Consider the following 21,323-nt stretch of genomic DNA (forward strand, 5'->3'; position numbering starts at 1 on the left):
TTGTCTTGGATATAAATTAGGTAACCAAATTTTATTTTTCTCCTTATAGTGAGCTAGTTTTCTCAGACCAAATAGTTCACTGTTTCTTCACTGATTTGTGGTGCTCCCTTCATCTTATTTCAAGTTCCCGGATATCCATGCCTCTGCTCTCTGCTTTTCACTCTATCGCTTGGTTCACATATCTGCTCCTATAATAGGGTCACGCTGTTCTTATGTTATAGCTTTGAAGGGTGTTTTAGTATCTGGAAAGGTCACACTTTCACCTTTGTTCTTCTTTTTCAAATTTGACTTAGCTATGTGTGAATCGTTATCCTTTTAGGTAAATTTTGGAATAAATTTGTGTAGTTCCTCAAAAAATCTGGCTGATTCCATTTTGAATGGAATTGCATTGACTTTCTAGATTAATGTGAGGGAGTATTGATATTTTTACAATGTTAAGTGGGCTCATTTGTGAACAGGGATCTATTGCCATTTATTCAGATCTTTCATGTTTTTAAGTAGAGTTTAAAGTTTTTCTCCATAAAGTCTTGTGGATTATTCTTAGTTATGTTAATTACAAGTACTTTACTGTTTTTATTGCCTTTGAGAACAGTATTTTATTTCTGTTATATTTCCTGGTTGATTATTTCTGATATAGAGAAATGTCAGTAATTTTTGTAAGCTGATCTTTTGTCTCACAACCTTGCTGACTTTTCTTATTTGTTTGTGGCTTTGGTTAGTTTTTCTATGTAGATTATTATATTGTCTGCAAATAATGACACTTTTATCTATTTTCTTCCATTCTTCTTTGCTTTTTAAAATTTTAATTTTTTGCATTTATTATTTATTTTATTAAAAACATCAATAGACTTTATTTTTTGAGTTTTAGCTTTATAGAAAAATTCAACAGAAAGTATCGAGTGTTCTCATATACTCCCTTTCCCACTTCCCAGTTTCCACTGTTATTAACATCTTACATTATTAGTCTGATATGTTTGCTGCTCTAGATAAACCAATATTGATACATTATAATTAACTAAGTCTATAGTTTACATTCGGGTTCATTCTTGTGCTGTCCAGTTCTATAGGTTTTGCCAAATGCATAATGTCATGTATCTACCATTACAGTGTCATAGGGAATAGCTTCACTGCTCTAAAAATGCCCTGGGCTCCACATATTCACCCTTGCTCCCCCACCCCCAATCGTTGGCAACCACTGATCTTTTTACTGTCTCTGAATAAAGTTTTGCCTTTTCCTGAATGTCATATAGTTAAAATCATATAGTATGTAGCCTTTTCAAACTGGCTTCTCTTATTAAGCAGTGTGCATTTAAGACTCTTCCTTGTCTTTTTGTAGCTTGATAGCTCATTTCTTGTCACTGAATAATATTCCATTGTCTGGTGTACCACAGTTTGTTTACTCAGTCACCTATTGAAGGACGTCTTGGCTGCTCCCAAGTTTTGGCAATTATGAATAAGGCTGCTGTAAACATTTGTGTGCAGGTTTTTCTGTGGACGTAAGTTTTCGACTTATTTGGGTAAATACGTAGGAATGTGATTGCTGCATCATATAGTACGATTATGTTTAGCTTTGTAAGAAACTGCCAAACTGTCTTCCAAATTGGCTGTACCGTTTTACATTCCCACTAATAATGAATGAGAGTTCCTGGTGCTCCACATCCTTGCCAGCATTTGGTGGTGTCAGTGTTCTGGATTTTGGCACTTACAATAGGTGTGTAGTGGTATCTCGTTGTTTTAATTTGCAATTCCCTAATGACATATGATATTGAGCATCTTTTCATATGCTTATTTGCCATCTGTATATCTTCTTTGGTGAGATGTCTGTTCAGGTCTTTGGCCCCTTTTTTTCTTTTTCTTTTTTTTTTGGTGAGGAAGATCAGCCCTGAGCTAACATCCATGCTAATTCTCCTCGTTTTGCTGAGGAAGACCGGCTCTGAGCTAACATCTTTTGCCAATCCTCCTCCTTTTTTTTCCCCAAAGCCCCATTAGATAGTTGTATGTCACAGTTGCACATCCTTCTGGTTGCTGTATGTGGGACACGGCCTCAGCGTGGCCGGAGAAGCGGTGCGTCGGTGTGTGCCCGGGATCCGAACCTGGGCCACCAGTAGTGGAGCGCGCGCACTTAACTGCTAAGCCACCGGGCCGGCCCTTTGGCCCCTTTTTTGAGTAGTTTGTTTTCTTATTGTTGAGTATTAAGAATTCTTTGTGAGGAGGGCGGAGTCAAGATGGCAGCATAGGCAGACTCTGAACTCACCTCCTCCCGTGGACACAGCCAATTTACAACTACTCGTGGAAAAATTACCCCTGAGACAGAACTGAAAACTGGATAAGAGGAACTCCTGCAACAACGGACAATCCTAACTGGGGTGGAAGAGGCAGAGACTCCGTTCCGGAGAGGAAAAACGCCGCCTTCACAGGCCGCCAGATTCACGGCCGCCGGGAGCAGCTCACAGGTACGCAGCCCTCCCTGGAGGCGCTGGGTCCTGAGCCGGGGAGCGCCCCCGCTGTGGGCATTTTGTGGACCCAGCACAGTCGAGACCAGCGGCATAATATCGGACTTTGCCTGCTACTAAAGCATTGGGGAGTACCCCCAGAAAACCCGGTTCACAAAGAAACTAAAACTGGCTCTTAAAGGGCCCGTGCACAAACTCACCCGTTCCAGAAAGCATCCTAAAATCACCAGAAAGAAAGGTGCACAGTGCTTTGGTGACAAGAGACTCACCTAATAGGCCCTGAGTGCATCTCGGTGAGGGGTGAGACCTCTCCAGGGACTGGGACATTGGCGGCGGCCATTGTTGTGGCCCGGTGTGAGCGTGCTGACACAGACGCCATTGGAGTTCTCCCTGAGGCCTGCTAGCCCAGGGTCTGCTCCACCCGCTAGAGCACCGATTTAATCCAGCTCAGCCAGGGCAGGCAGCCCACCCCAGAGACTGGCCCCACCCAACAACAAGCCCTCAGGCAACTTGTGGGCCTGCATAGATTGGTGACTGGATTCTCTGCAGCCTGGCAACTGAGCCGACTTGGGCGGGGCAGGGTGTGCACAAGGAGCGGGTGGAGAGTATGGGGTGGTGGCGGAGTGTGTGGGGCTCCCACCGTGGAGAGACTGGGTCCGCTTGGGGAGGTCGGAGCGCTCACACGGGGCAGGACTGTGTTGACTGTGTGTGTGGACCTGTGGGCAACAGGGCTTGTCAGCTGCAGAAGACTTGTGCTTCTCAAAGACCCACATAGGAGGTTTGCCCCACCTTCCAAAGCCTGAAACAATTGGGTGCTCCTGTGCCTGAGGCCAGCCCCACCCAGCTGCAATCCTCAGAGAGCTGACAAGAGACCTAATAGGCTAGAGGCTTACAGCAATTGTAAGGCCCTGAGCCTAACAACCTGCCACGCTGGGGGCCTACTCACTTAAAAGAAATACTGCAACATAAATGTGGTATTAGAGCTTACAGCCAACTGTGCTGGGGCTCCCCACACCTGATAAAGAGACTGAAGAACCCACAACAACTACAAGCAGCTGAGCATTACAACAGCTGGCCAGGAGCATAACTCAGCCTCCCTGGGCGCCTATAGGGAGAGCTAACAGGCCACAATAGAAGGACACACGCAGCCCACATAGGGGCCACCCCTGGAACACTGAGAACTGAGGGAAGCACACTGGAAACCTCCTAAGGCATCACTTACATAAGGTCACCTATCCAAGAGCAGGAGACGTAGCTGACCTACCTAATACATAGACACAAGCACAGGGAAAGAGGCAAAATGAGGAGGCAAAAGAATACATTCCAAGTAAGGGAACAGGACAAAACCCCAGAAAAGGAACTAAGTGAAACAGAAATGAGCAACCTACCCGACAGAGAGTTCAAACTAAGAGTGTTGAGGATGCTCACTGATTTGGGGAGAAGAATAGATGAACTCAGTGAGAATGTCAGCAAAGAAATGGAAGATATAAAAAAGAACCAATCAGAAATGACGAATACAATACTGGAAATGAAAAATTCATTAGAGGGACTCAAAAGCAGAGTAGAGGATACAGAAGAACGGATCTGTGAGCTGGAAGAAAGACTAGAAGAAATTACCCAAAGTGAACAGGTAAAAGAGAAAAGAATTAAAAAGAGTGAGGACAGTCTAAGGGACCTCTGGGACAACATCAAGCGCACTAACATCCGTGTTATAGGTGTCCCGGAAGGAGAAGAGCGAGACAAGGGGGCAGAGAATCTATTTCAAGAAATAATAGATGAAAACTTCCCTAACCTAAGGAAGGAAACAGACATCCAGGTACAGGAAGCACAGAGAGCCCCAAACAAGATAAACCCAAAGAGGCCCACACCAAGACACATCATAATCAAAATGTCCAGAATTAAAGATAAAGAGAGAATCCTAAAAGCCGCAAGAGAAAGTCAAGTTACATACAAAGGAAACCCCATAAGGCTATCAGCTGACTTCTCAGCAGAAACCTTACAGGCTAGAAGAGAATGGCACGATATATTTAAAGTGCTAAAAGGAAAAAACTTACAGCCAAGAATACTCTACCCAGCAAGGTTATCATTCAAAATGGAAGGAGAGATCAAAATTTTCCCAGATAAGCAAAAATTAAAGGAGTTTGTCACCAAGAAACCAGTGCTACAAGAATTGTTAAAGGGACTGATTTAAGGGGAAAAGAGAAGACCACAAATAGGAAAAATTATCTATTTCCATGATAAGAGGGAAATGGATACAAATGCACAAAAAAGAGGTTAGATATGATATCAAAAACATAAAAGGAGGGAGGAGGGGAGTTAAAGAGTACAGCTTTCAGACAGAGGTCAAACTAAAGTGACCATCAATTCTGTATAGAAGAAGAAAGGAACAGAGAAGGACAACTAAAACACAGAGAGAAAAAAAAAATTAAAAAATGGCAGTAAGTACATACTTATCAATAGTTTCTTTAAACGTCAATGGACTAAATGCTCCAATTAAAAGGCATAGGGTGGCTGACTGGATAAAAAAACAAGACCCATATATATGCTGCATACAAGAGACACAATTCAGACCTAAAGACACTCACAAACTGAAAGTGAAGGGATGGAAAAAGATACTCCACGCAAATGGCAATGAAAAGAAAGCTGGGGTAGCAGTACTCATATCAGACAAAATAGACTTTAAAACAAAAACTGTAAAAAGAGACAAAGAAGGGCATTACATAATGATCAAGGGAACAATCCAACAAGAGGATATAACACTTGTAAATATCTACGCACCCAATGTAGGTGCACCTAAGTATATAAAGCAATTATTAACAGACATAAAAAGAGAAATAGACAGTAACACAATAATAGTAGGGGATTTTAACACTCCACTTACACCAACGGATAGATCATCCAAACAGAAGATCAATAAGGAAGCATTGGCCTTAAACGACACACTAGAACAGATGGACCTAGTAGATACGTACAGAGCATTCCATCCAAAAACCGAAGAATACACGTTCTTTTCAAATGCACATGGAACATTCTCCAGGATTGATCACATATTAGGCCACAAAACAAGTCTCCATAAATTTAAGAAGATTGAAATAATACCAAGCATCTTTTCTGACCACAACGGTATGAAACTAGAAATCAACTATAGGAAGAAAATCAGAAAAGCCACAAATACGTGGAGATTAAACAAAATGCTACTGAACAACGACTGGGTGAATGAAGAAATCAAAGAAGAAATCAAAAAATACCTGGAGACAAATGAAAATGAAAATACGACATGCCAGAATTTATGGGATACAGCAAAAGCGGTTCTAAGAGGGAAGTTTATAGCGATACAGGCCTATCTCAACAAACAAGAAAAATCTCAAATAAACAATCTAACAATGCACCTAAAGGAACTAGAAAAAGAAGAACAAACAAAGCCCAAAATCAGTAGAAGAAGGGAAATAATAAAAATCAGAGCAGAAATAAATGAAATAGAGACCAAAAAAACAATAGAAAAAATTAATAAAACCAAGAGCTGGTTCTTTGAAAAGATCAACAAAATAGACAAACCTTTAGCTAGACTCACCAAGAAAAAAAGAGAGAAGGCACAAATAAGTAGAATCAGAAATGAAAGAGGAGAGGTTACAGCAGACACCTCAGAAATACAAAAGATTATAAGAGAATACTATGAAAAGCTATATGCCAACCAATTCGACAATCTGGAAGAAATGGATAAATTCTTAGAATCATACAACCTTCCAAAACTGGATCAAGAAGAAGTAGAGAATTTGAATAGACCAATCACCAGTAAGGAGATCGAAACAGTAATCAAAATCCTCCCCAAAAATAAAAGTCCAGGACCAGTCGGCTTCCCTGGTGAATTCTACCAAACATTCAAAGAAGACTTAATACCTATCCTTCTCAAACTCTTCCAAAAAATTGAGGAGGGGGGGAAGCTCCCTAACTCATTCTACGAAGCTGACATTACCCTGATACCAAAACCAGAAAAGGACAACACAAAAAAAAAGAAAATTACAGGCCAATATCACTGATGAACATCGATGTGAAAATCCTCAACAAAATACTAGCAAATCGCATACAACAATACGTTAAAAAGATTATACACCATGATCAAGTGGGATTTATTCCAGGGATGCAGGGATGGTTTAACATTCGCAAATCAATCAACGTAATACACCACATGAATAAAATGAAGAACAAAAATCACATGATCATCTCAATAGATGCAGAGAAAGCATTTGACAAGATACAGCATCCATTTATGATAAAAACTCTGAATAAAATGGGTATAGAAGGAAAGTACCTCAACATAATAAAGACCATATATGAGAAACCCACAGCTAATATCATCCTCAATGGTGAAAAACTGAAAGCTATCCCTCTAAGAACAGGAACCAGACAAGGATGCCCACTGTCACCACTCCTATTTAACTTAGTATTGGAAGTCCTAGCCAGAGCAATCAGGCAAGAGAAAGAAATAAAAGGGATCCAAATTGGAAAGGAAGAAGTGGAACTGTCACTATTTGCAGATGACATGATTTTATATATAGAAAACCCTAAAGAATCCACCAGAAAACGTTTAGAAGTAATAAACGAATATGGTAAAGTTGCAGGATACAAAATCAACATACAAAAATCAGTTGCCTTTCTGTACACTAACAACGAAGTAGCAGAAAGAGAAATTAAGAATACCATCCCATTTACAATTGCAAAAAAAAGAATCAAATACCTAGGAATAAACTTAACCAAAGAGGTGAAAGATCTGTACACCGAAAACTAGAAAACATTTCTGAAAGAAATTGAAGAAGACACAAAGAAATGGAAAGATATTCCATGCTCTTGGATTGGAAGAATTAACATAGTTAAGATGTCCATACTTCCTAAAGCCATCTATAGATTCAATGCAATCCCTATCAAAGTTCCAACAACACTTTTCACAGAAATAGAACAAAGAATCCTAAAATTTATATGGAACAACAAAAGACCCCGAATAGCTAAAGGAATCCTGAGAAAAAAGAACAAAGCTGGAGGTATCACACTCCCTGATTTCAAAATATACTACAAAGCTATAGTAACCAAAACAGCATGGTACTGGCACAAAAACAGACACACAGATCAATGGAATAGAATCGAAAGCCCAGAAATAAACCCACACATCTATGGACAGCTAATCTTTGACAAAGGAGCCAAGAACATACAATGGGGAAAAGAAAATCTCTTCAACAAATGGTGTTGGGAAAACTGGATAGCCACATGCAAAAAAATGAAAGTAGACCCTTACCTTACACCATGCACAAAAATTAACTCCAAATGGATTAAAGACTTGAATGTAAGACCTGAAACTATGAAACTTCTAGAAGAAAACATAGACAGTTCGCTCTTCCACATCGGTCTTAGCAACATCTTTTCAAACACCACATCTGACCGGGCAAGAGAAACAATAGAAAAAATAAACAAATGGGACTACATCAAACAAAAAGGCTTCTGCACAGCAAAGGAAACCATCAACAAAACGAAAAGACAACCTAACAATTGGGAGAAGATATTTGCAAAGCATACATCTGATAAGGGCTTAATCTCCAAAATATATAAAGAACTCATGCATCTCAACAACAAAAAAACTACCAACCCAATTAAAAAATGGGCAAAAGACCTGAACAGACATTTCTCTAAAGAAGATATACAGATGGCCAACCGACACATGAAAAGATGTTCAAAATCACTAACTATCAGGGAAATGCAAATCAAAACTACAATGAGATATCACCTCACGCCCATCAGAATGGCTATAATTAACAAGACAGGAAACAATATGTGTTGGAGAGGATGTGGAGAAAAGGGAACTCTCATACACTGCTGGTGGGAGTGCAAACTGGTGCAGCCACTATGGAAAACAGTATGGAGATTCCTCAAAAAATCAAGGATAGAACTACCATATGATCCAGCTATTCCACTGTTGGGTATTTATCCAAAGAACTTGAAAACACCAATTTGCAAAGGTACATGCACCCCTGGGTTCATTGCAGCGTTATTCACAATAGCCAAGACTTGGAAGCAACCTAAGTGCCCATCAAGGGACGAATGGATAAAGAAGCTGTGGTATATACACAATGGAATACTACTCAGCCATAAGAAACGATGAAATCCAGCCATTTGTGACAACATGGATGGACATTGAGGGTATAATGCAAAGTGAAATAAGTCAGAGGGAGAAGGTCAAATACCGTATGATTTCCTTCATTAAGTAGTAGATAATAACAACAATAAACAAACACATAGGGAAAAAAAAAAAGAATTCTTTGTGTATTTTAGATATAAGATCTTTATCAGATACGTGTTTTGCAAAGATTTTCTCCCAGGCTGTGGCTTGTCTTTTTGTTCTTTAAAGTGTCGTTCACAGAGCAGAAGTTTTTAATTTTAATGATGTCCAACTTACCAATTTTTTCTTTCATGGATCATGCTTTTGGTGTTGTATCTAAAAACTCAATGCCAAACCCAAGGTGACTTAGATTTTTTTCCTATGTTTTCTTGTGGAAGTTTCATAGTTTTGCCTTTTACATTTAGATGTAAGGTCCATTTTGAGTTAATTTTTTGAAAGATGTAAGGATAGCATCTTGATTCATTTTTTTGCATGTGGATGTCCAGTTGGTCTGCTCCATTACTTGAAAAGACTATCCTGTCTCTGTTGAATTGTCTCTGCTCCTTTGTCAAAGTTCAGTTGACTATATTTGTATGGGTCTATTTCTGGGCTCTCTAATCTGTTCCATTGATCTGTTTGTCTATTCTTTCACCAATACCACACTGTCATGATTGCTGTGGCTGCTTTTTAATTTCTGTTTTGTCACTTTGTGCTTCTAAAAAAGGATTTGAGATAGACTGCAATTTTAGTTACACTGGAAACAGGATAATTTTAATAAAAAGATGAAAATTGTAGGGGCCGGCCCAGTGGCACAAGCCGTTAAGTGCGTGCGTTCTGCTGCAGTGGCCCGGGGTTCGCAGGTTCGGATCCCGGGCGCGCACCGACGCACCGCTTGTCAAGCCGTGCTGTGGTGGTGTCCCATATAAAGTAGAGGAAGATGGGCACGGATGTTAGCCCAGGGCCAATCTTTCTCAGCAAAAAGAGGAGGATTGGCATTGGATGTTAGCTCAGGGCTGGTCTTCCTCACAAAAAAAAAAAAAAAGATGAAAATTGGAAAAAAGTTAAATATTGATTCTTCTGGCTGTGGCTCCATTCTTTAAAAAACAAGAACACACAGAAATATTACAATAGAGTATGGACAGGCCTGAGGATGTTTTACCTGCTGTCATTTATCTGACAACATTGAAAATTATAGTTTAGACAGAAAAATTCTGAGGTTGGGTTATTCTTAAATATTATTGTTTTCCTTTGAGTTTGTGGTGATTAATTATTTGGTTAGTATTGCATAGTTAGCTACATACAGTTCATTGGAGACACATATTAATACTTTAGCTATTTTAAGAATTGAATCAGCAACAGATGTTTGTTGAAATGTGTATATATGCAAGTCTGACCACTTTTCTGGGATTTTTTTTTTTTAGGTCAATGATGCCTTCCTTCATGTGACACAGCGCAAATCCTCGGGCAAGGTGCTTATCTCTCTTAAATAAATCCTCACCTCAGCAGTAAACTCAGCATGTCCAAATCCAAACTCATCATCTTTCCAAAAAACCTGATGTCCCTCCTGTGTTTCTAAAGGTGTTACTACCTTCCTTGTTAATCCAGCTTCAAAATCTTTCAGAGTCACCTTTGATTCTGTTTTTTTATTTCTCATAATTAGTGTGATTATATACTTTATTGTGCAAACTTCAACCTGTTTGAAAGAGAAAGGATGCTATTAGTAATTACGCTAGGAAAACAGATGTCCCAGCCAAATCAGGATGTATGGTCGCCCCATTCATAATGCATCAATGGCCAGGTTCTGTCATCCCCACATCTAGGAAATCTCTCACCTCCATATCCTCTTTTCCGTTCTTACTAGTTATGTCTCGTCTGCTAATTCCAGTGACCACCTAACTGGCTTTCCTACCTTTAAACTACCCCCATCCCTTCCATCTTTGTTATACATTATTGCCATGGTACCTTCCCAAAGCACAGCTATGACTATATCTCATCTCAGAAAACCTACAATGGCTCACCACTGTCTACGTGGTGGAGTTCAAACTCCTTGAGCAAGCATTTCATTTTGACCGTGATTTTGCCCCTCTCTGCTTTCCAGCCTTATGTCCCACAACTCCTCCAGTCCCTGAGTACTCACTTTGATTTCCTGCCTCCCCCTGCTTGCTCTGCTCAAGCAGTTTCCTCTACTCCCTTATCTCTGTCAAACATAAGCCTTCCTGACCTCCAAGACCTACCTCTGCCATGGCCGTTCCCCTTAGGAGGGTGCTCATCTTCTACCTTCCTGTGGATTCTCTCCCACGATTTGTCACATTCTGCCTTGCACCAAAGGAAGCAGCATGTCTAGTGGAATAAACACAGGATTCTGAATCCAAGATGTGGGTTTGAATCCCAGTCTCGCCCCTTTGGAGGTGGTTACTTAAGGTCTCCGAGCCTTCCTTTTCTCACTGTAAAGTGGATATTACAACATCTACCTCACAAAGTTGTTGTGAGCAATACACATAGTGATTGAGCAAACACCTGGCATATGGTAAGTGATTAGCAAATGCTAGTTACTTTCACTTCTTTCTCTCCTCCTTTATCACGGTAGCGTAAGTTCCTGGAGAGTAGGTACCGTGTCTGACTTGCCTTTGTACCTCCCACAATACTAGCACAGTGAGTTACCCGTGGTCAATACTCAATAAATTGAATTAAATTTGAATTATCTTAAATTGTGGGAAAAAAATGTATGTCCATAGACATACAATGGAATATTATTCAGCCTTAAAAAGGAAGGACATTTTGACACATGCTACAACATGGATGAACTTTGAAGACGTTACGCTAAGTGAAATAAGCTAGTCACAAAAGAACAAATATTTGTGATGCCACTGACATTAAGTACCTAGAGTAGTCAAATTCACTGAGACAGAAAGTAAAATGGTGGTTGCTAGTAGCTGGGGGGAGGAGGAAATGGGGAGTTATTGTTTAAAGGCTACAGACAGAGTTTCAGTTTGGGAAGATGGAAACATTCTGGAGATGGATGGTGGTGATGGTTGCACAATAATGTGGATGTACTTAATGTCACTGAACTGTACACTTAAAAATGGAGAAAATGGTAAAGTTTATGTTATGTATATTTTACTACATTAAAAAATGTTAAAAAAATAAAAGAATATATTGCCCTCACATCCAAGTGAATGTATTGAGAGAAGAGAACAGAGGGTGTGAGTAGAGTGCCTGGCTTAGGCCAAAGGAAGCTCCAGTCCCTGCCCGAGTCCTGGTCTGTGGGGAGAGGTCCTGTACCTTTGCTGGGTGCTAAACACTCTCTACTCCTCCTACTGCATGAGTGATAATTCCCGAAAAGAGTGGGTGGAGATGAAAACAGGCACCTGGTACCACGAAGGTGGGGGTACTTCTTATTCTGGTGAGGTCCTGTTCCAATAAATGGGGTAAGAGGCTTTGTTTGCTGATAAGTACCTCATGCTGTTTGAAAACACCTTTCTTCTCAGGGTTTTCTCACCAAAAGAGCTTTTGGAAGAATTGAATTGTAAAATATCGAGTGAACATTTGGGGAAAGAATTTGAAACTGAGAAATTAGCAGAAGGAAGGGGGAGGGGAAAGAGGGCAGGGAAACCACCCACGTGTCTGCTGCGGGCCCACGTGGTGCTTCCGTGAGGGCCAGAGCACGTGCTGTGCCTCTTCCTGCCCCGTTGCTGCGCCTCTTCCTGCCCCGTTGCCGCATTTTAGCCTTCTGGGGGCTGTGTGCCTTGTGGTTCTATTTAATGATAGGCCTCTCTTCACCTGCCTTTCCCCAAACTGACTTCTTAATGTGAGCTATTTTTGTGTTTAAATGAAAGTTGGTTTTCAAAAATATCAAGACACCAACGTTGAGGCTAATTTTAGAATTTCCTGACACCCTTTGGGATAATTGAAGACATGCTGGATAGACCCTGGGAGAGAAGTCAGGATTGGGAAAAGTGCACAAGCCCAGCTGGGAGCTACCTTTCCCACTGTTCTGAGCTGATCAGTAGGTGTCACTAGTAATAAAGATCAATTGTCCCCAGCTCACTAACATCAAAGGGACTTAAAATGAAAGAGGCAGTTATTAAGGAGAGCGAGTTTCTTCAGGTTTAACAAGTATGGGTTAGAACGCCTAATGACCTCCTCTCTGCTGGCCTGTGTTCCAGCTTCACGGGAATGATTTGATTTGAAAGCATTTGACTCATATTTTAGTCATTGTTTGGTTGTTCCACCATCTGAGCCATTAGTTAGGCTGAAAAAAGAATCAGTGCCACTCCAAGTGACAGCGTTATTCTGTATTCACAGACTTCTCCCAGCTCTCCCTTGCAGGTTGGCTGCTGGAGAAATCACTCCCACACACCTACCTCTTCTTTTTTGGTGACTGTGAGTCTGTCCACCTGCACACACTTCTCTCAACAGCCGAAGTGAGGTTTTGTGCTATTAGCTGTGGAATAATCCTGTCTACACATCACCAGTATATTTGCCCCTGCTCCTTCCTCAGCAATCTATATAGCTTTAGAAAGCTATCTTTTCTATTGGAGCTATGGTAAAGACAACAAAAGATTTGTTATTTGGCAAGTGAAGGAAAATAAAGATGTCTTCACGTAATCACTTTTATTTAACCAAAAAAATCTAAGAAACATTCACGCTATTATTTCTTTCTCTTATTTTTCCTTCTAAGGTTGTATACGTGAATCAAAAAGCAGTGGTTTTTCAAAATTTTTATTGTTTATAAAGTCGCGTGAGGGGAAGACCTAATTAAACAAACAAAAACTAGCATGTCTGTTCTCTTCCATTTTGTTTCTTCATCACATCTTCTTGGTAGATTGAAGATCTGAATTAGAAATATGCTGGTTTCTGGAACTTAATGATTGTTGAGGAATCATATACGAAGCGGTTATTTTAAGGTTTTTTGTTTTTTGCTGTATTTAGAAACGGTCAGTTTCCTTAACTTTTGTGAATTGTCTCATTATTTTTAAAATGGTATTGTTAAAATAATTACAACAATACCACATGGTCATTGAAAAAAGTCAAACCAGCAAGAAGTTTATGAGTAGAAATTGTTATTCTATTTTCCTCTATCCTGTCTCATTCCCATTCTCCAGGGAAACCACTGTAAACAGTGTGGTGTTAGTCTTGCAGACCTTTTAAAACACATACACACAGGTTTTTGTTTTTTTTTAATAAAGACATGCATAGGTTTTAAAAATAACTGATCATAGTAACTGAACATGCTGTTCTATAATGTGCTGTTTTTAATCAATAATACGCCATAGACATCATTCCATATTAGTAAATATGGACTTATTCTTTGTGACAGCTGCTTAGTATTCCATAATGAGGACATATATCATATACAACCATTTCCTTATTAGTGGGCTTATTTATTTAACAAACATTTGTTGATTTGCCTCTATGTGCCAAGCTCAGCACAGCACAGGGAATACAATGGTGAGCAAAACTTTCCAAATCTAGTGGGGGAGACAGACATTTGCTAAATTCACAAAACCGTGCCAAACCAGTGCTGTGTAAAGTATAATGGGGGAATTTAACTCACGAAGGTCAAAAAGGTTTCCCTGAGGAAAGACCCTTGAACCTCTCTCTGAAGATGGAGGCTTCTAGGAATTAAATTCTAGGAATTTAAATAGGCAGGGAAGAAAGGGAAGAATATTCTAGGACCCTGTGGCTAATGAAAGCATGGCAAGTAAAAGGGGCTGAAAGCAGGCTGGTAGGGCTGGGGTTTGAGAGATGAAGGTGAGTGTTGTGAGATGAGGCTGGAAGTGGGGACAGATTGGGCAGGAGATTGTGGGCCAGTTTTGGGAGTTTTGCCTTTAAGCTAAGAGTAATGGGTTGCCATTGAAGTGTTCTAAGCAGGCGTGGGGCAGAGGCAGCATGACCAGAATAATGTTCTGGAAGAATCCCTCCAGCTACAGGGGGGAGAAAGGATTGGAGAGAAATAAACCAATTTGGAGTCTATGAAAGTGCAAATGAGAGATGATGGCATCTTGGACTAAGGTGGTGATGATGGGGAAGGAGAGAAATGGACAGAATGGAGAGCTATGCAGGAGGTTAGAGTGAAAGGACTTGGTGTTAGATTGGATATAGGGGTGGGTTGAGGAGGCGCAAGAAGGAAATGTCAAGAGGATTCCTAGGTTCCTGGATAGATATTTGAGAGGAGGAACATCGAAAGAGAATTGGATTTTGGCAGTGGAGGGGGATATGATGGAGGCAGAAGATGAAGTTTTGTACGTATTGAGACATCCAGGAGATGTCAAATATATAGTTTTATATACCTGTCTGGTGCTCAGAAGAGAGCATCTCTTGTATCTCTGTGACCTAGAGATACAAATTTGGGAGTCATTTGCACGGAGGTGTTATTGATGCCTGTGATGTGGCTGAGATTGCCCCTGGAGAGCATGTCGAGAGTGAAGAGGGTTTAGAGCAGCCTTAAACATCTTTTCTTTCAATAGAACTATAGAACATTTCATGACTGTGCTGTGGACCACTGAAAGGGACTTAGAGAAGGGTAGTTTGGTGATTTAAAATAAATCACAAGTGGTTATAAGGAAGGCTGTATTGCACAGTGGATAAAGCAGCATTCTCTCCATGGAGGGCCAGCAACTGGGGCTCTAATTCCAGCTGTTTGACCTTGGGCTAGACTCATCTTTTTACTTTTCTCATGTGAAAAATTAGGATAATAATATGTGTTTTCTACCTTGCATGGTTCATGTGAGGGTCAAATGAGATAATGTGTGTGAAAGTGCTTTGCAAATTGTCATTTTCATAATAGATTACAAGGTTCTCTAGTACCAGTGTGTTCAAATTCATTTCAGAGTTGAAGCAAAATGTATACTTTTCAATATATGCTGGGCTGACATGGAGCAAAAGAGTTGTTTGATTTTTAAAAGTATCTCTCAAATATTTCTACATTTTATTTTAGCTGAAGTCATTGTGTTCTTTTATACAGAACAATGGACAAAGTGATGGGGGCCTGATGATCTGATGTACCTCAAAGGCATACAGAGCCAGACAAGGTCTATAGAAGGACACCTAAATTGATCCAGAGGGTAGAGAGAGTTCTTTGTGAGGGATAATAAAAGAATTAGGGCTCTTCATTCTGGAAAGGCACAGGCTGAGAGGGGAATATGATTGAAATTTGTAAAGTAATGAAAATCATAGGATAAAAATATAAACTTATTAAATCCCAGAGCACAAGAACTAGGGACAACTTTATCATTTTAAAGAAATAGTTTTAGGGCAAAGTAAAAATAGCACTTCTTTACACAGGAATAGTAAGCCTATGGAACTTATGACTCTCAAAGTTTGCTAGGACCCAAACCAAGTATTATAAGAGAAAGACTTATATTGTTGGAGGATAGATTCATAGGAGATTATAAAGTGAAATTAAAACTATTTGGGTAAATCTCCCTAATCTTGGAAGATGACATCATAGTCAGTGACCATTAAGCTTTCCTGTCCCTGTCTGGCATCCTTGTCCAAATCAGGATTTCTGAGTGGATGTGTCGGAGAGGACAGAGCACAGAATTTGAGCTCAGAGGGCCTGGCTGCAAGTTTGACCTTTCTGACCTTAGGGAGTCATTTCGTTTTTATGTACCTCAATTTCCTCATCTGTTAAAAAAAAAAAGTTAATATCAACAATAAAACCTGCCTAACTATTGTGAGAGATTCAAATGAAGGGATGTTTCTGGAAGTGCTTTGTAGTTGATAAACAGATGTTATTTGTAGGAGCATAAGAATTTTCACTTTTATGGTAGCATTTCCAATTCTGTGTCCTCCAGGAGGACTGACTTTCACCTTGTACTTCCTAATCCTGACGTCATTAGGCAGCAGTATTTCCCGACTCAGAAATGGAGAGGATTGAGGGCAGGGAACAATCCCTTGTCCTCTAGGGAGGTGGAGAGAGTGCAGACGCCTCTTCTCTCATTCCCTTTTCCTCCCTGTGAAGGTGGAGAACTAAAGGTAAGGAGAACTTTGCAAGCATCTCTTCTCCTTTGGATGTTTTGGGAGGTAAAATGCCACTTAAAAGACTGGGGAGTTCTGGTGTCTGGGTGACTTCCTGGGTTCTTGTGGATCTTAGGAAAACAAAAAGGCCAGTGCAGGGGCCAGATGAGAAAAACCATGGGGACGGGTTTCTTATGGCTTCTCATAGGTTTAGGCTTTAAGGGAGAGAGAAAAATATGACTCTAAAGTTTTCCTTCAACATGGCCATTGCAGTTCACTATGGCATGAACGTGGATGGAGATCTGGAGGGAGAGAATACGTTTTACCTGGAGGGTCTTCTGAATTTCGTGTGTATCGTTGGGAGTCTGACTTTGGCAGACGGCACAGTAACTGCAGGAAGAGAGAACTGTTAACAAATAACTTCTTATTTCCTCCATAGCTCATCTGAATGGCTTTACCTGGCTTGAAGCCCTCCACCATACAGCGTCACCTGACCTCATTTCCCATGGGGTCTAGTGGAAAGAGAGTGGCCCACAAGCCAGGCAGCCCTGGACTTGAATTTGGCTTCACAGCTAATTAGCTGTGTGAGCTCAGTTTCCAATCCATAAAATGATGATAATAGTAACCCCCTTGTCCCTGAGTTGCAGTGAGGATCAAATGAGACTATATTTGTGAAGCACTTCGCATAGTCCTGCACATCACAGGCCCCACAGAAATGTCAGCTTTTGTCATGACCCACCAGGACCTCTACTCTAGGGGGACTGATTGCTAACCTCCAGGCTCTGTGAAAGCAGGGAGCAGGATATGCTTTGCTCATGTTGTGTTTGTGCTGCATGCACAGCGCCTGAAGAAACAAATCTCTGCACCAGGAACCTGTCATTCCCTTTCTGTGCGAAGTGCATCCATTCAGGGCCCAGCTGAAGGCTCATTTCCTCAGTGAAACCAGCTTGTATTGATCTTGCTCTCCTAGGAGCCTCCAGAGCACACAGTTGGGCCCTGAGATAGCTATGGATTTGCACCGTTGTCTTGTGGCATTGCGTATGTTGATCTTATCCTTCAATGATGTTCAACAGTTAATGAAGATTTGCTATGACCGGGGCCCTGGGATAGAGATACAACCAGGGAGTAAATTCCTTAGACTCAAGACCTGTATCTGAGACTTTTCTCCTGCCTGGGGCCCAGTGCAGGAAAGTGCCTGTCTTGCCTCTGACCTGTTCTTATGTGCTGCTTTTGACATGTAACACAGTGGGATGCTTTGCAGGAACCTCTCATTGCGAGGTCCTGGGAGACATATTTTCTGGCACTTACAGCTTCTTCATTCCTGGCATCTTTGAGTTGATGGGAAAGCTGTGCAGGGGGTTTGTATTATTGCTGATTTGTCTCAAAAAACATAAAGCAGCACTCAGAATATCTTTTTTTCTCATAAGAACAGCATTCATATGTCAATTGGTTCCACTTTCATGTAACACAGGGCGATTGCTTAAAAGATTCCCTGACCTTTCCTTTCGTTCTGAAAATTGCAAAAGCCAGTGGTAGAACCTGGAACAGATTCACTGAACTTCTTTCTCTGAAGGGAGGATCTGGGGCAATGTGTTTTTGAAGGCAGGTGTGGGGAAGTGGCACTAGCCCCTGCATGCCTCCTGCCTCACTTTCTCTCATGTCTCAGGTCCACTTTCTGATGTAGATTCCAGGCCACCCTTCCCTGTTCTGATAGAGCCAGGAGCCACTGTGACCCACCAGGGACTCCTCCCTGCAGCTTCCAAGTCAGGGTCAATAACCTAGCTGTTCCTATTGAACAGTTCCGTTTTGACTTCAGCTTGTAAAATTTCTGACATTTTTTTTCATTTTTATCCTCTCCTTTTCCTTAAAGGTTATTTTTTTAAAGTTAAAAATAACCGTAAGGAGACCTTGTGATCCTCTTCTCACTGACCCAGATATTTTAAGAGCTGGAGGATTGACAGCAGCTTCTCATCTGGGGATACAGGCCAGCTCTCAGGAGCCGATTAGCTAGATGTAATAATAAAATATTAATCCTATTTCCCACACATAAAACACTCTCCTCGTTTTTCCTTACCTATCCAAACCCTACTCATCCTTCAATGCATTGTAGAAAAAGCCATGGACTCGAAGATAAGAGACTTGGGTTTAATTCCTGACTTGGAAACTTACAAGGTATCTGGCCTCAGGCAAGTCTCTTTGTGTGTATGAACTTTAGCTTCTTCACCTGTGAAACAGAGAGGCTGATGCTCTCACGGAGATGTCCATGGGTTCAGGGTCCAGCCCAGTGACGGGTGCACAGAATAGGCTCCAAAGAGATACTTATCAAACTCCAGAAAGCCCAATTTGAGTAATCGTGAAATCATTAATCTCTCTTATTTTTGGGTTCTGTATTTTTGAGTCTATTTATACTATACAATTTAACAATTAACTATACTTTTTGTCTTTAATATGTGGCTCTAGTTTCTTCCCATCCGCAACTGGTGGATAAGTTCTTTGCAGGACGGTGCTGTGCATTTTATTTTTCTTGTGTCAATGTTGCAATAATAGGCGTTTAATCCTTGATAACTGATGGGTAGAGTACATTACCCTTTTAACTAAATTTGGGTTCTGTAGCACAACACAGGTTATTTTCTTTGTCTTTATCTCCCAGTTTCACTGCTTGCTGCTGATGGTGAGACAGCAGGATATCTTTTAGGCTTTCGTTATCTTGTCAATTTGTGGCTTCTCATCAAATATATGCTATACGTGTATTCAAAGATATTGCTGACCTGCCATGAACATAAAGTTTGTTTGAATTGTTTATCCACTATGAGGATGAGTTTTCTCTGGATCAGCTTTGTTTTCTCCCTGGGGCAGGGTTGAGGACAGCCCACTGAGCTGCCTGCGTGTGTGCCACGTGAGACTGCACTTTCCTCTGCCTGGGCACTGAGGTCTGTAAAGGAGGCTTAGAGCTGGCCCTCTTCTGCAGTGACAGGCTCTCAGCAGATTTAATAGCAGCCCAAAGAGCCTGTGTTCTTTGGGTAAGAACACTATTCCTAGCTGTCGCATCACCTCTACAAACTGTCTGTTGTGCATTGAATTATGTCCCCCGCAGAAGATAGGTTGAAATTCTAGCCCTTGATACCTGTGAGTGTGACCTTATTTGAAAATAGGGTCTTTGTAGATATAATCAAGTTAAGATGAAGTCATATTGGATTAGGATGTCTGTAATCCAATGACCGGTATCCTTATAAGTAGCGAGAGATTTGGATACACCCAGAGGAAAGATCTGGCTGTGTGAAGATGGAAGCAGATATTGGGGCGATGCATCTACAAGCCAAGGAATGCCAAGGATTGCCGGGAGCCACCAGAACCTAGGAAGAGGCAAGGAAGAATTCTCCCCTAGAGCCTTCAGAGGGAGCGTGGCCCTGCTGACACCTTGATTTCAGACTTCCAGCCTCCAGGACTGTGAGAAATAAATTCCTGTTGTTTTAAGTGTCTCTTTATTTGTCGTTATCTCTCACCCTCCTGACCCCCAAGCTGTTCCCCCTATGTCCTCATCTTGCTCTCTGAACGTCCCCCTTACCTTTTTGCTCTGACTGATACCTGACTCACTACTGGGGACATGAGGATACCCCTCAGGTGTCCCAGGGCCTGAAAGCGGAGTAGGTGTCTGCTTCGCTCTTCATGGCTGCTCCCAGACCGTTGTTCCTCTCTAGCCACCCCTTGCCCCCCAGCTTTGAAGCACAGGCCATTGAATCTCCATAGATTTCCCATGCTGTGATCGTCTACTAACCTGTGGTCACTCCTCCTCATCCAGTGAAGCTTTGAGCCCCGCCGGCTCATGTCCACCCTCTTCAGCACCACTTCTCCCCTCACTTTTGATGGTTGGCCCACTTACATCAGTTGGTCCCAACCCTGGCTGCACTTAAAAATGATTTGGGGAGCTTTTTAAAAAAGCCGGGCACTACTCCCCATGTCTCCCAACTAACTGAGCCAGAATCTTTGGGGGTTGGAGGCGGTGTATTTTTTAAGAGCTCCCCAGGTCATTCTAGTAAGTGACCAGGTTTGAGACCACTGGCGTAGGTGACCCAAATGATGTTCTGGCCTCTTGACTCCTTAACCTCCTTACTTCCAACGATCCTTTCTCCCACCTTAGCCACCCACTCTTACAGTAAACCCTGGTGTTTGTCATTCCTAGTACTTGCCCCAACTCAAAAGTGTGGATTTCTGGCATCCCACTCTGACCTCTAGCTCCTCACTTCCAGCTCACTCCCTCTAGAACCCCAACTCCAACCATTCTTTGGCCCCAATGGGTCCACTAGTCCATCATCCCTACACCTTTTCCCTGAGATGCAGGTTGCCCGACACCAACCTGAGGCCATGGCCCAGGCTCAACTCCACTCCCCTGCTTATCTCTCCCTCTGCTGCCTTCCCCTGGTGAAGCCCGGGACCTGATAACACTCTACTCACCTCTTCACATCTGCACCCAAGCACCAAATCTCAGAATATGTGGCTGGATAAAAATACACAGCTGGCTTACTGGTCTTAATTTTATGGACACAGAGCTCAAGTGGATTCTCAGTGCTTCCTGGCAGCGCCGCCTCTTTTCCCTAGTCAATCCACTTTCCTATTCTTTGAGAGGCTCTTTTACACCTTCTCTTTCCATACCGGCTCCCTCTGGTATCTCTGGCCTGCTCAATCCTCCAATAGGCCGAGCTTGTTCCTGCCTCGAGACACTGGCACTTATAGTTCACTCTGCCTTCCACACTTACCCCCAGATC

At 41.6% G+C, this 21,323-nt stretch overlaps 1 protein-coding gene across 1 annotated transcript in view; it reads left to right on the forward strand.

Moving 5' to 3' along the window:
- LOC131404861 (quinone oxidoreductase-like protein 2) overlaps positions 1–20,066 on the forward strand; it is a 43,702-nt gene extending 23,636 nt beyond the window's left edge. The window contains exons 10-11 of the mRNA XM_058539997.1: positions 10,020–10,067; positions 19,798–20,066. Of these exons, the coding sequence (XP_058395980.1) occupies positions 10,020–10,067; positions 19,798–19,917 (168 nt within the window). The 3' untranslated portion in view covers positions 19,918–20,066. The remainder of the gene's footprint in view (positions 1–10,019; positions 10,068–19,797) is intronic.
- The last annotated feature ends 1,257 nt before the right edge of the window (positions 20,067–21,323 follow it).

This window comes from Diceros bicornis, chromosome 4 (genome assembly GCF_020826845.1).
Source record: "Diceros bicornis minor isolate mBicDic1 chromosome 4, mDicBic1.mat.cur, whole genome shotgun sequence".
Taxonomy (NCBI): Eukaryota; Metazoa; Chordata; class Mammalia; order Perissodactyla; family Rhinocerotidae; genus Diceros; species Diceros bicornis.